Source organism: Hydra vulgaris, chromosome 01 (assembly GCF_038396675.1).
Source record: "Hydra vulgaris chromosome 01, alternate assembly HydraT2T_AEP".
Lineage (NCBI taxonomy): Eukaryota > Metazoa > Cnidaria > Hydrozoa > Anthoathecata > Hydridae > Hydra > Hydra vulgaris.
The window spans coordinates 54,041,557-54,055,547 of NC_088920.1; the positions used below are offsets into that span (position 1 = coordinate 54,041,557).

At 26.0% G+C, this 13,991-nt stretch overlaps 1 protein-coding gene across 2 annotated transcripts in view; it reads left to right on the forward strand.

The window, feature by feature from the left end:
* Positions 1 to 13,991, forward strand: part of LOC100205067 (integrin beta-1) — a 46,316-nt gene that overhangs the window by 16,734 nt on the left and 15,591 nt on the right. The window contains exons 6-7 of one of the 2 annotated variants that reach the window (XM_065788636.1): positions 2,725 to 3,421; positions 13,882 to 13,939. In XM_065788636.1, the coding sequence (XP_065644708.1) occupies positions 2,725 to 3,421; positions 13,882 to 13,939 (755 nt within the window). Of the gene's footprint in view, positions 1 to 2,718; positions 3,422 to 13,881; positions 13,940 to 13,991 lie in introns of both variants that reach the window. The other variant, XM_065788637.1, reaches the window with a different exon arrangement.

Genomic DNA, 13,991 nt, shown 5'->3' on the forward strand with positions numbered 1-13,991 from the left:
CATGAATATTTAGTTAATAATCTAATGTTTATTAAATGGATTAGTGTAATATTATCAATTTATCAGTCATATATTGAGGCCTTAAAACAATTGTTGTTGTTTTTAAAATAAAATGAACATTGAACATTTGAACATAATATTTATGAACAGTATGACAATATTTACTATTTAGTACTTTTTTATATCCACAGGCAGGTACTTAATTACATAATGGCAGCTACAACAAGAAGTTCTGCTGAAGTTTGGCTTGTCAGCAAGGCCACCAACCAATTCTCTTCAGCAAGATTAGCTACAAACGGTGATGCCATTCGCTGCCTCCTCTTTCACCACCTCAAAGAAGACCTAACTGTGAAGGACAGTATTAATTGCATAATTAAAGATATCAATATGATTTGGAGCAATGCAAGAATTCCCACTTAGAGGATTGATTCTGGTGAAAGAAAACTAAAGAATTTGTATGGTGAATATCAACTGCTGAAGGTGAATAGGACAAAAGCATATGAAAGCTGCAGATTTAAAGAGCTAATGTTCAAAGACGACCTGATGGAACTTTTTGACTTGGCCACAAAGAATGCTTTGGACATCATGATGAACAATGAAAACAGACAATTCCTAAGGATGCAAAGAGAAGATGTCACCAGTTCAAGCATGGCTGGAGTGGCAGCCATGATCGTGGTAGATGACATTTGATGGGGCATTACTTATATGTCATACTTTTGAAATCAGTATTATAACAATTTTTCATTTAAAATTTTAAATATTAAAATATGAAAATATCAAATAAAATTTTAACACTTTTGACCGTATAATTTAAATATATATATATATATATATATATATACATATATATATATATATATATATATATATATATATATATATATATATATATATATATATATATATATATATATATACACACTCTTGCACAGTAGTTTTTAAGTTTCATAAAATGTCAGTGTTAAATTTTTTTTTTTTTTTTTTATTGTTTTTAAACCCAGAAAAAATTTAAAAACTTTTTTAAAAAGTTTTCATTTTTTGTTTGATAGACTGCTTGCCCTAACCAAACCCTCAGTTGATGTAGTGGCACTCCGATGCGAGTAAGGCTATAAGATAATTGATGTAGCAACAATACGCGCATGTTTTCAGTAAAAAAATCAAAATAAAAACATTCAGAATGTTTTTAAAAACATCATAGTTTTTTAATTTGTGTTTTTGTGGTTTTTTTAATTTAATTAGTTTCCCCAATCAAATTAATGCGTTTTGTTATAATCTAACCTTAATTTTGTCAGTTTAAAAACCGTAGACAAGTTATGAGCTGTTTTTGACCACAAACTGTATATTTAAGCCCTTTACCATAGTTATATATATATATATATATATATATATATATATATATATATATATATATATATATATATATATATATATATATATATATATATATATATACGCACACACTTATATACACATATTTATAATATATATTTCAATACTGTAATAAATTAGTCATTTCATATGATTTCAGTTGAAACAATAGCAGTAACTGTATTAAAGATTTTATTTAAAGCGTGTATACAAAATAAATGTGAAAGTAGAAAAACTCCTAAAAAAAGGTACTCAGTTTTAATTTAAAACTAAGTAATAATTTTGATACATAAATATATGACAATAAAATATTTTAAAGAAATTAATTTATTTCTGTGGGCATCTAATAAAATTTCAAACATTTGCTGTGGTGGTACACATAAGTTTGCACACAAAACAACAATCAAAACTATTTGATGCTTTTTTGAAAGATTTTTTCAAATCTTGAACTCTGCATAGTTTTCAAATCTTAAAATCTGCATAGCTTTTTTGTGTTTTTCATTTTTTGTTTGATAATTGCTCAGTACTTTTCAATAACTCTCAAATCTTGGCAGTTTATAGGTTTTGGTGTTTTAGCTTCAACTTTTGCTTCATTTTATTTATACCATCCAGTTTACTATCATGACTTGAAGCTTAATCAGGTCAGATCATGTCTACTATCATTTGATTTAGTAAGAGGTAAAAGATGTTTTGTAAACACTTTTTATCATATATTTTACCAGAAAGTGTGGACTCACATGCAAATAGCTTGCCAAATCAAGGCTTTTTTAGCAAACTAATCATGCTTTGTGCATTTGAATTTCTTATCTGCTTTTTCTCTTTATTTAGCAATTTAATAGACAGCACCAGGAATTTGATGGTGGTTGTACTTGATATAAGTTTCATCATCTTTAATATTACAAAAGTTTTCAGAATTAAAATTGTTATACAACTTTCTACTGTGGGTTCTCAGTTGTATATTTTGAAAACCTGATTTTCAAAATATACAACATTAAATAACATAACTAACGGTGTAGGGGTGTAATTGCAACTCTTTCACTATTGAATTATAGCTTCTCTTCAGATTTTCTAGATATTTGTGCATAATTTTTTTTCTAACGTCTTCTTCTTTTGTCATTTTTAAAACTCATCTTAAATTAAATGGGAAAACTAAAGCATTTTTTAAAACCGCAACACATTGTAATCAATATACACAATTACACAATAACAATAAACACAATTAAGAATATATTAAAACAAAAATTGGAAAAAAAAGATGTATTTGTTATTTTTATTATTAATTTATTTATTCTTTCACATTTATTTTGTGTGCAAGATTTAATCATTTGTTTTATTGTTGAATATGGTTACATTTAGCTAATGAGCTTGACCAAGTTACCGAAAACTTTCGCTTGGGATTCGGATTATTTGTTGACAAAGATATAGGACCGTACACATGGTTTTGGAATGAGAAAGTACGATCTGACACATCAGTTCAGCAAACATTTTCTTTTAAAAATCGTTTACCACTTAATGAAAATAAAGCATTGTTCGGAGAAGCTGTTAAAAACACTAAAATTTCATATAATGTTGATAGTCCAGAAGGATCATTAGAAGCATTGCTGCAAGTAGTTGTCTGTGAAAAAGAAATTGGATGGCGTAATAAAAAGAAAGCTAGAAGGATTGTAATTCTTACTACTGATGGAACCTTCCATTTTTCTGGTGATGGACTGCTTGGTGGTTTCGTTTTACCAAGTGACGGAAAATGTCATTTAGAAAATAATGACTATATAGGATGGAACAAGTTTGACTATCCATCCTTATCCCAAATTCGAGCATTGATGGCTGAGAATGAAATAGTTCCGATTTTTGCCACCACAGGTAACACAGATCTATATAACAAAGTAGCAAGCTTTTTTGGCCAAGCATCTGGTGCAGTAGCAGCTCGATTGAATAACGATTCATCAAATGTAGTTCCTTTGATCAAAGAAGCATACTTAAAAATTGCTCAAGTTGTTAATATAAGAGCTGACCCGCCAAAAGGTGTTGATATAAAATTTCGAGCTAAGTGCAGGTAAAAATTTGCTTATATAAAACATTAATTTTTAATGAGTATAATAATGAATTAAAATTATTTAAAGTGTTAATTACTTGAAATTTATTGTTTTAAATTATTTAAAAAATTGATTAATTGAAATAATATAGTATTAGTTTCAAACATTTGGAGTTGAAAATTAAAATTAATAGCTAAAACAGTTAATAATAATAATATAAGATATATTTTAAAATGGATATTAACTTCACTTATCAATTAACTTACTTGCCACTTGTCATTATAAGAAAGCCTATTCTTTTTTTTAGTTTTGTTTGTTTTTGTGTTACTATTAAAAAACCATAAATACCTACAGTTAAATTAGGGTAATATACTTGATTTTTCCTTTTCTTAGGTAAGTCATTTTTACCTCAGATAAAAAACTGACCTGGCCCAATATATTAGTAATAGTCATGAAAAAAAAGCAAGATTATGCTTTTCAATAATCTGTAAATACTAATCATTATTACTAGCAGAAAGCAACCCGTAATACGGGTTACGGTCGGTCTGTTACTTAATTTATAGTGGCTGTTTTCCACAATTTAAAGTTGCGAAACCTTAACTAATACCCTGTAAGAAAAACGCCTACAAATAAAAAAGTTAAACCATCTGTAAAATTAAAATAAATTAATTTACCAATTGTTTAACGTTACATGAGTAATTTACAACTGTCATATAAGTCTATGGCAGAACCATTTTCCTAGACATTAACATAAGTTCAACACAATATGTTTTTAGTTACTGACACAAAATAATAACACTTCATCATGCCTTAAATTGACGAAAGATTAAAGCTAAATTCTTGTTATATTTTTTATAACATGAACTTTAATTAATAAGATTAATATGAAGTGAATGTAAATTATTCATGAGTTATTAATTTTTTGGTATCCACTTGATACATGTTCCTTTAAAAAAGGAAAATCGTCTTTAAAACGATAAATGCACACAACTAAATAAATTTATTATAAATAACTAAGCAATTGAGTACAAATACGTTTCAAACAAAAAAAAGTTAATTTACAATCAAACATGTGTGGTATAACAAATTGTAAAAAATATGTTAACTTTTATCTTTTATATTGCATTAATGCGTCATATGACAAACCTAAAATAAAAATTGTAACAGATAAGTAGACATAAAAGAAAATAGACATATAAATATATTGCATTTATATAGCTAAATAGTCATGGCTTATAGTAAATTTTAAAAGCAGTGTTTTCAATAAATTAAACTACCAATTAATTATTTTTAATTAGCATTTAAGTAGCATCATATTATGATGATTGGGTAATGAATCAATTTAACTATATTTAAGTTTAATTGATGAAAAGCAAATAAAATTTCAATTAAAAAAGACAAAATCAAACCAAATATACAACATATTATAAAAAAAAATTACAAATTAAAAAAAAAAAGTTACAAATTAAAAAATTAAAAAAAAAAAAATCACTGAAGAAAAAGCGGCAACAAAAAAGTTATAAATATCTTCACTGATAGAAGGCATTTACAACCTTTTGGTTGCTGTTTTTTCTTCGATGTCTCCCAACACCCCGGTATGGATGAGCCCTCCATTTGAAAGATGGCTCATCCATACCGCCATTACTTTGCCACTTATTGAAGGACCTCTCCGAGAGAGATCCTGGGTGTTGGGAGCAATATCTTTCATATTCCTCAAATGTTAACGACTCTAAAATTACAAATAGAAGGATATGATAAAATTTAAAAATATTTACAATTTTTTTAAATCAAAATATAAAGCATAACCTCACCATTTTCACAGGATGAAGAGGATACTAAAAATAACATTGTTACCTTTTTAAAAACAACATTGTTACCTTTAATATTGATAACCAACCATTACGATGTCTATAGCGTGGATAACCATTATGAACTGCTACTGTGTTAGCATTAAGTTCTTTAGGATAGTTTTTGCTGCACACCCCATCTTTCATGCAGGGAGAATTTGGATTCAGTATGCCACATGGACCCTGAATCATGCAAGTTCTAACAATGTCATAAAGGTCTCGATTAACAATTGGATCTGGAACTTCTGCAGATATTAAATTATTGATATCATGAGCTGTTTCAAGCTTATCATCATTTGCAAAGTGAAGTAAAATATGAACATGTGGCAAACCACGCTTTTGAAACTCAATACCTGAACATGTGTTACAACTTTCCCTAATACACCGTGCTTAAAATGTTATTGAGAAGGTTAATTAATTTGAGTTTAAATACTCGAATAACCAAGTCAGGTCTATCATTTGCTGTCTGACCTGGATATAAATTTTCAGTTATCTCACGCCATTTTGGGTTGCAAGTGAAAGTAATAAAAAGATCTGGTTTACCATACTTTTTAATTATAGCCATAGCATCTTCAAAGTTTTCCTTTAAAGCTCTAGGACTTCCTACATAAGTTGATGGCAAAACTACAACACGCCCTGGTCTAACATTATGATCATTTCCAAGGTTGTTTACATGTTCGTGTAAGACATCATACTGCTCGCTTCTCAATTTGTTTTGGTTATTTTTGATGAAACCAAGGCGCTGGCCTTCAATTTTAACATACGCGTCAACAGCATATTGCTGAAACAGTTTTTTGCCATAAAAGAGTGAAGAAAAGAATTGTCTAATTAAAAGTTTTTAATTGTAATACTGAGATAAAATAACACGATTTCTAACCAATGTAGCACGTTTAGGGTTGTGATCTAATTGATCATGCCTACCAGCATCACCTCTTGGAAAAAATAGAGGATAAACCTTATGATGTAAGTTGGCAGACATACTTAATATAGTTTTAAGAAGATGATCTCTTGGGTAAATAACAACTTCCCTGGAAGCAGGTGGTGCACCATCTTCACCAACAAATACAACTGCAACTTTATTATGTGAAGGGAGATTATAGCGACGTCTATCATGCCCTTCAAGTAAAGACATTTTTACAACTGACACTGAGCGACCTTCTAGAGCTGCTCGACGAATTTCTTCATCTTCCACTTCAGCCATGTTTTTAAATGCAAGAGCAAATGGGTTTTCTTCACTAATAATAGTTTGCAATCGAAACATTAAATCACTTAAGCAAAGATCATTACCACATTGTTGCATTCTAAAACTTACTGCTGCAAGTGGATCATAGATGCATAGTTGACAATATGTTGGCAGAACATCTTGATTTAGTCTTAAATTACCAATACGATGAAAAACTTGACCACATATTCTAAAACATGGTGGCCCATGATTTATGGGTTGAACTACATTAGCTTCAAATGAAGCAAAAGAAAGACAGGCATTATAATTTCTAATATATTTTAAAAAATTCAGATTGGCATTTCTATCTGCATAGTTTCCTTTAAATAAATCTTCTAAATCTTGTGGAAATGATGAAAGTTGCGACAAAACTACCTTTTCCATTATGGCAACAAAAAATTTGTTTCATCAGGAAATTTCTTAGCACCACAATGCTGACAAATATCATTCATTTCTCCTAAATAATTATAATCTGGAATAGTATTACCTCTTGCTATACAATGCATTCTTTCGTATCTAGCAGCAATTCTTGCATTTTGTTGATCTCTTTCATTTCTGCGACGATTATTTTCAACTCGCCTAACCAAGCTCTCTTCATTTGGGTTTGAATTATTTGCTGCTTGCCGAGCAGCATTTTGTCCATTATTAATTTCATCTCGCCTAAATCTCATTCATTTGTGCCACAAACAACTTGTCTATTAACATTTCCATTTACTAAACTAATATCTGCTTCTAGCCTAATATCATCCATTTAAACTTCACTTTTAATTGAAAGTAGTAACAAAAAATCTTAAACGAATCCTGAAGATTGCGATCTTTCCTATATAATTTTTTTCTACACTAAATAGCACACACAAATAATTTTTATATATAACAGACTGTCATTTAAAATAAATTATATAATAATCTCATGACTTTAAATATATATATATATATATATATATATATATATATATATATATATATATATATATATATATATATATATATATATATATATATCAGATAGGAGATGTTTGAAAAAAAATTAGCTCAGCAAATAATAACAAAAAAAATTATTAAAAACACGCAATTCTAATAATAAACATACTGCTAACAAAGAAAAGTTAAAAAAAAAAACGTTGTAAACCCTTTGTTGCAAACTTAAAAATTATTTCTTCTAAAAAAATTATTAGTAAACGTTTTTTTCAAAAATTCAAAAAACTTTTCAATATTTTGTCCTTCTATACCATATTAATACATTATCTGGTAAATCTAAAATTAAAAATGTAATGAATAAGTAAATAAATAAGAAAAATATTACATACAAAAATGAAAATCAATGCACCTTATAGAGAAAAGCTGTTGTGATTTACCAGAGTAGTAGTTGTAAAATATTATTATTTCATGTTAGCTTTTACAAAATAATTTATGCTGGAACATCATGATTCCAAAATATTTATAGCAAAATCATGTAGTAAACAGCGCTAACGACAAAAAATTAAACTGAAATAAAACAAATTGTATATGTGGCAAAATAATTTGTATTGGCTTTTAGTGAATGATTAAAAGCAGTGATTTATAATAAAACTACCTACTTACCATTTTTAACAATAGACACCAACATGAATAAGCCAAATGTCTATCAACTCAAAAGATAACAAAAAAATATCACAGCAACAACACACAACACAAGTTAATATAATATGTTTATAACATAACTTAAGTAAGATAACATTCATATTTAACAGAACATAAGTAACAACATTAAGCAAAATGTTATTAAAATACATTATTATGTATTTTTTGACACTAAACACTATTGTGTAACCCTCTTTTATAAGTATATCACTTGGCTGGCAAAATTGACAAATCTTACTCTACACGTTTTCAAAGTCACAGCACTTTGAATCAACATAATATAAACATATGTACCAACTTTAAACACAATAAATGTGTTTAAATATGTATATAAGGTTAAATATATACCTTATATACATATTTAAAAACATTTTTAAAAACAATTATATAACACATATTGACACATACACAAACAATACATTAAAAACTTTACATTATTATAAAAACACATTGATAAAACAACTATAAAGCACTAATTATTACATACACATACATATTAAAAAAGCATAAATGCAAACAATAAACGTGTACAAACAAAAATTTTAAAAATGACACGAGAAAATTTAAAAAGATTCAAAATAAACAAAATATATATTTTCATAAGAACTATAATCCTCATAACAGAATTTAACCTTTACATACAATAACATGTGACATACCATGTCGGTGTTGGCACAAAATTTTGATTTAATTTTTCTAAATTTTCTAAAAAAGAACAAAAATAGTTAATAGCATCACAGAAATTTCAAAGTAGTAATAACCATTTTATGGAAATAGCATTAGTATAACTTTAAATAACATCCATACCCCTATTTTCCTTCTAAAAAATAAAATAATAAAACTGCTAAAAGAAAAGCTAAAACAAACAAAATATAAACGATTTAAAAAATTAAAATCCTTTCTACTATCTAATAAAAATTTAAATCTTTTCTACTTTGTCTGATAAAAATGTATATACAACTATTCTATATACTTACTTGAATTATAATATGATCTTAACGATGATTATTTATCTTAGTATGATTCTTTATGCAATATATCTAAACTAATAATTAAATTTCATAAGGAAAAAAGTTTCAACTTGCTTAAGAGATCTTTCTCTGATGACCGCGTGCATTTAGAGAACGCGTTCTTTCAAAGCATAACTTATAAAACGACATTGAACATTAAACATTTCTGTAGTATTAATATTAAGATAATGAGAGATATAAAAAGGTAGCAGGATGTTTTACAGTTTATAAAAAGGTGGCAGGATCACACCCCTGTTTTGAGCAATCCATGTATATGTGGTAGTAGTTTTGGGGTAGAGACTTGCTTTTTAAGCAAGAAAAATCCCTGCCATGTTGCTGGTAGAGCCAAACTCAACTTGTTTCTCCATGAAACTGCTTGTTTATGAAGGTTTATGTTTCGGAGTTAAAGAGTTAAGAGAGGGTTATAATCACATTTAAAAAAAAAAATCAAATGCTTGACTATAGTGGTCCTTCTCCTTCTCTTCTTTCCTATATATATATATATATATATATATATATATATATATATATATATATATATATATATATATATATATATATAAATGTATGTATATATATATATATATATGTATATAAATATCTATATATATATATATATATATATATATATATATATATATATATATATATATATATATATATATATATATATATATATATATATGTATATACATATGTATATACATACATATATATATATATATGTATTTATATGTATATACATATATATGTATATACATATAAATACAAATGTATATACATATATATTATGTATAATAAAATATATGTATATACATTTGTATATACATTTGTATTTATATGTATATACATATAAATACAAATGTATATACATATATATTATGTATAATAAAATATATGTATATACATTTGTATATACATTTGTATTTATATGTATATACATATAAATACAAATGTATATACATATATATTAAATATAAATAATTATGTTTAGGCTTTATTTTGTCTGTGTAAATTGACTTACACTGGTGTGGAGGCAAGTGTGAGTGATTGCCTGCCATTCCTGCTGAGGTCTATATATATATATATATATATATATATATATATATATATATATATATATATATATATATATATATATATATATATATATATATATATATATATATATATATATATATATATATATAGATATCAAGCCTTGTTACGAGATTTCGCTGCGTAGCGAAAACGCGTAGCGCATTTCTAAGTAACTCAACTCAGCAAATATATTTTGCATCGTTAGAAGTTATATTGCGTCACTAGCGTCTTTTCAAGTACCGCATTGTAATTAAAGTTATTTTATTAACGCGTTAAAAATCATACAAACAGTTTGTTTTTTTCTCACTATAACAAAAGTTACAAATAAAATCTAAGTTCTTATTAAAAAAATCATTTTTATTATTTTTTTCAAATATGAATTAAATTTTATTTTGAAAAAAATATTTTTTTCATGAAACGTAAAATATTTGTTTATTTTCTTATGATTTTATATTTGGTTTTTGGTTATTTTATTAACTGTTAATACATTTTTTCTTATTTAATTTGTGAACTCTTTTTAATAATGTTTTTAAACAATAAAGTTTTTTTTTGTTATTTATCAGTTACCGATAACATATTCGTGATCATAATTTATTTTCGTAAATTAAATGAAAGTCATTAAAACTTTACGTTATTGAATTAACAATAAACATAATATCTTATTAATAAAATATTTACATCAAAATAAATCGTGTATTTTTTAAACTATTATGACTAAAAATAATTTTTATATTTAAAAGGAATTTATATATTTAATTCCTTAAGATAAAACTTAAAACACTTTTTTTTTTAACTAATTTTTAATAGCAAAAAAAAAATTATGAAACAAACTGTTTCTTTAACAAAAAAATCTATTATTTTACAATTGCGGTTAAATGCTTTTACTTACGACTTTATTTCTTCTGAATAAACGTCACGTTAACGGTAATCAAAAGATAATTTAAATATTCTAAAAGATATAAGTTTTTGCGTAGCGCAAAACTGCTGAACGCGTAGGCAAATCGCCTTTTCGCAAGCAAAATGCGAGCTGCGTAGCGCTTCTTAACAAGGCCTGATATATATACATATAAATATATATATATATATATATATATATATATATATTTATATATATATATATATATATATATATATATATATATACATATATATAAATATATATATACATACATATATAATTTTTAATGCGCTAGATATTTTTTACTATTTTATTAATTAAATTTAATAAAACATTAATAAATTTTTGTATTTCAAAAAAATTTATTGTATTTTGCTTGGGCTTTATTTCACCTGTGTATACTGACTTGCACGGGTTTGTAGATGAGCATGAGCAATCGCCTGCCATTCCATTGCATTTATTTTTAAAAAAGTACACATTTTCCAATGATATTTGATCAAAAATTTATATAAAAGTATGAATCACATTATCATTTTGTAGTATATCCTTTACAATCGAGAAGAGCTTGGCATCTATGAGGCATAGAGTCAGCCTGTATTTCTTTGATTTTACTAAATGGTTTGAAGGCTAGACGCCTTTTATTTGAAAGTCAACATGTTCCCCCAAATGTTCAAAAGAATTTCTGTCAGGTGATTGGGACGGCCACTTTGAAACACAAACTTTATTCTTCTTGAAGAATTTTTAAACTGATTTAGCTGTGATCTTTATGATAAATATAACATAATGTTCTTGCATATATCTTTGTATATTGATCAATAGTAGACAAACACCATCCCAACTAAAATATCTTTAAATCATTACATTACCTCCTCCATGTTTAATGGTAGGCAGTTTATTTTTAATGAAATCAAACACCTAATTCTGAGGTCAAAAATGATAGACCCCGACTTTAGAATTAATTTTTCATCATTTTGAATTAAACATTTTAATTATATTATCTTAGTTTTTATGTATGAGAAAGTCCTGGAAAAGCAATAAGGTTACTATTAAGTTTTCTCTTATTAATTACACAAATGTTTTTAAATGCTGCATGAATGGAATTATCACTAAACACCCATGCATGAATATGCAAAATATCTCTTTCAAATGCATAAATTTTTATAAATTTCATATTTTATTGACTACAGCTCTTTGTGAAAATTTTGGGATCATGTTGTTTTTTGCATTAATTTATTAAATTTTAGTTCATTTAAAAAATTCACTTTTTCATTATGTCTTAAGAGAGATTCAAATCTCTCTTAAGACAAAAGATATTATTTGCCATAACAACATATTTCATGATTAACATATCCTTCAAAAACAATAAATTTCATGATTAACATATTCTTTAATAACAATATATTCTATGATTAACATGTCCTTTAAACTTTATATACAACAGGTTAAGCAAATGTTGAATAAATTATAATAAAATAATTTATGCCAGTTTTAATTCTTTTTTTTTTTCTTCGGTTTTAATTTTTTCATCGAAATTTATAAAATTGAATTTTTCACTCCACGGTGACATGGAGACACCCAAACAACGTTTGCTAATGTAAGTAAAAAAAAAGTCTTAAAACATTTTACAGATATCTTAAAAAGGTTAGCATGAAGACCATCTGTAGCAATTTTTATGAAAGGAAATTTAATTTTGAATTGCTTTTCTGCAAACTCTGCATAAAATGTATTTATTGCACTTTTTAAAGATTTTCTTTATTATCTTAGCAAATGTTTGTTAGGTGACATTTTGCATGTCACAATTGTCTTTGAATTAAATTGTACATCAGAAAATATTTATCTGCAAGTTAAACTTTTAAAATGATTTAAAAAGTATATTAAAGAATTCCAAATTGGTACCAAATCTGGTAAAATAAGCGGAATTGGCAAGGAAGATGTGAACTTGGTGTTGAATGTTCTTCTTTGGTGGTCTGTGACAAGACTGTTATTTTATTGTTAGAGCACCTTAACAATAAAAAAAGAAAAAAATACACAAATCCCAGAGTCTTGAAATTTAAATGGATCCCTGACCTCTGAATTACATAATTTGAATTACATAACCCTGAGAGTAAGAATTTAATTTTCTAAGATGTTTATCTATAAGCTAGATTTTTGGTTTGTCTAAAACATGTATTGATAGCACACTGACTATCTTGAAAAAAATTTAAGTATAAAATCAAAAGTTATAGACTGTTAAAATAGTGAAAAAATAAAAAAAAAGTCATTTTGCTCAAAGAAGGAAATTTTATGCCTAACACTGTTTAAGTAATTTTTTTTAAAGAACCACATTAGATATTAATCTAACATTTTTCCACATTCTATTCTCATATATATGTACCAAATCAATAAATTTCAGCAGTTTTTGAGATGGTCCATAAGGGATCATTGCTCTACTCTGAATTGAATGATCCTTTTACATTTTTAAAAGACATTTTACAATAAAAAATATTCTGAAAAGAATTTAAAAATGGAGGACTTTACAAAGAAATATAAACAAAAAACAAATATAAATAATAAACCACTATAATTAATTATAAAAATCAATCAATAAATAATCAATAACCCAAGTCTAAATAAAATAAGCTGGAGGTGTAAATCAAATGGATATGTTTTTAGTATAACAAGATTTTTGAGATCTAGGTTGACCTACTTATTAAGTTGTTTTTTTTTTGTGTTGATGTTATTAAGGGCTATCAAATATTTTAAAATCTAAACAACAACTAAAAACAGTTTTTTTCACTATTTTTTTATTTTTTTTTAAATATAGCAAAGGGAAACTAACATTGGATCAATCCTTTTGTAATGATGTTGATATTGGAGAGCAGGTTTTTTTATTTTATTGTATGGTGTTTATTAATGAGTAAAAATATAAGGAAT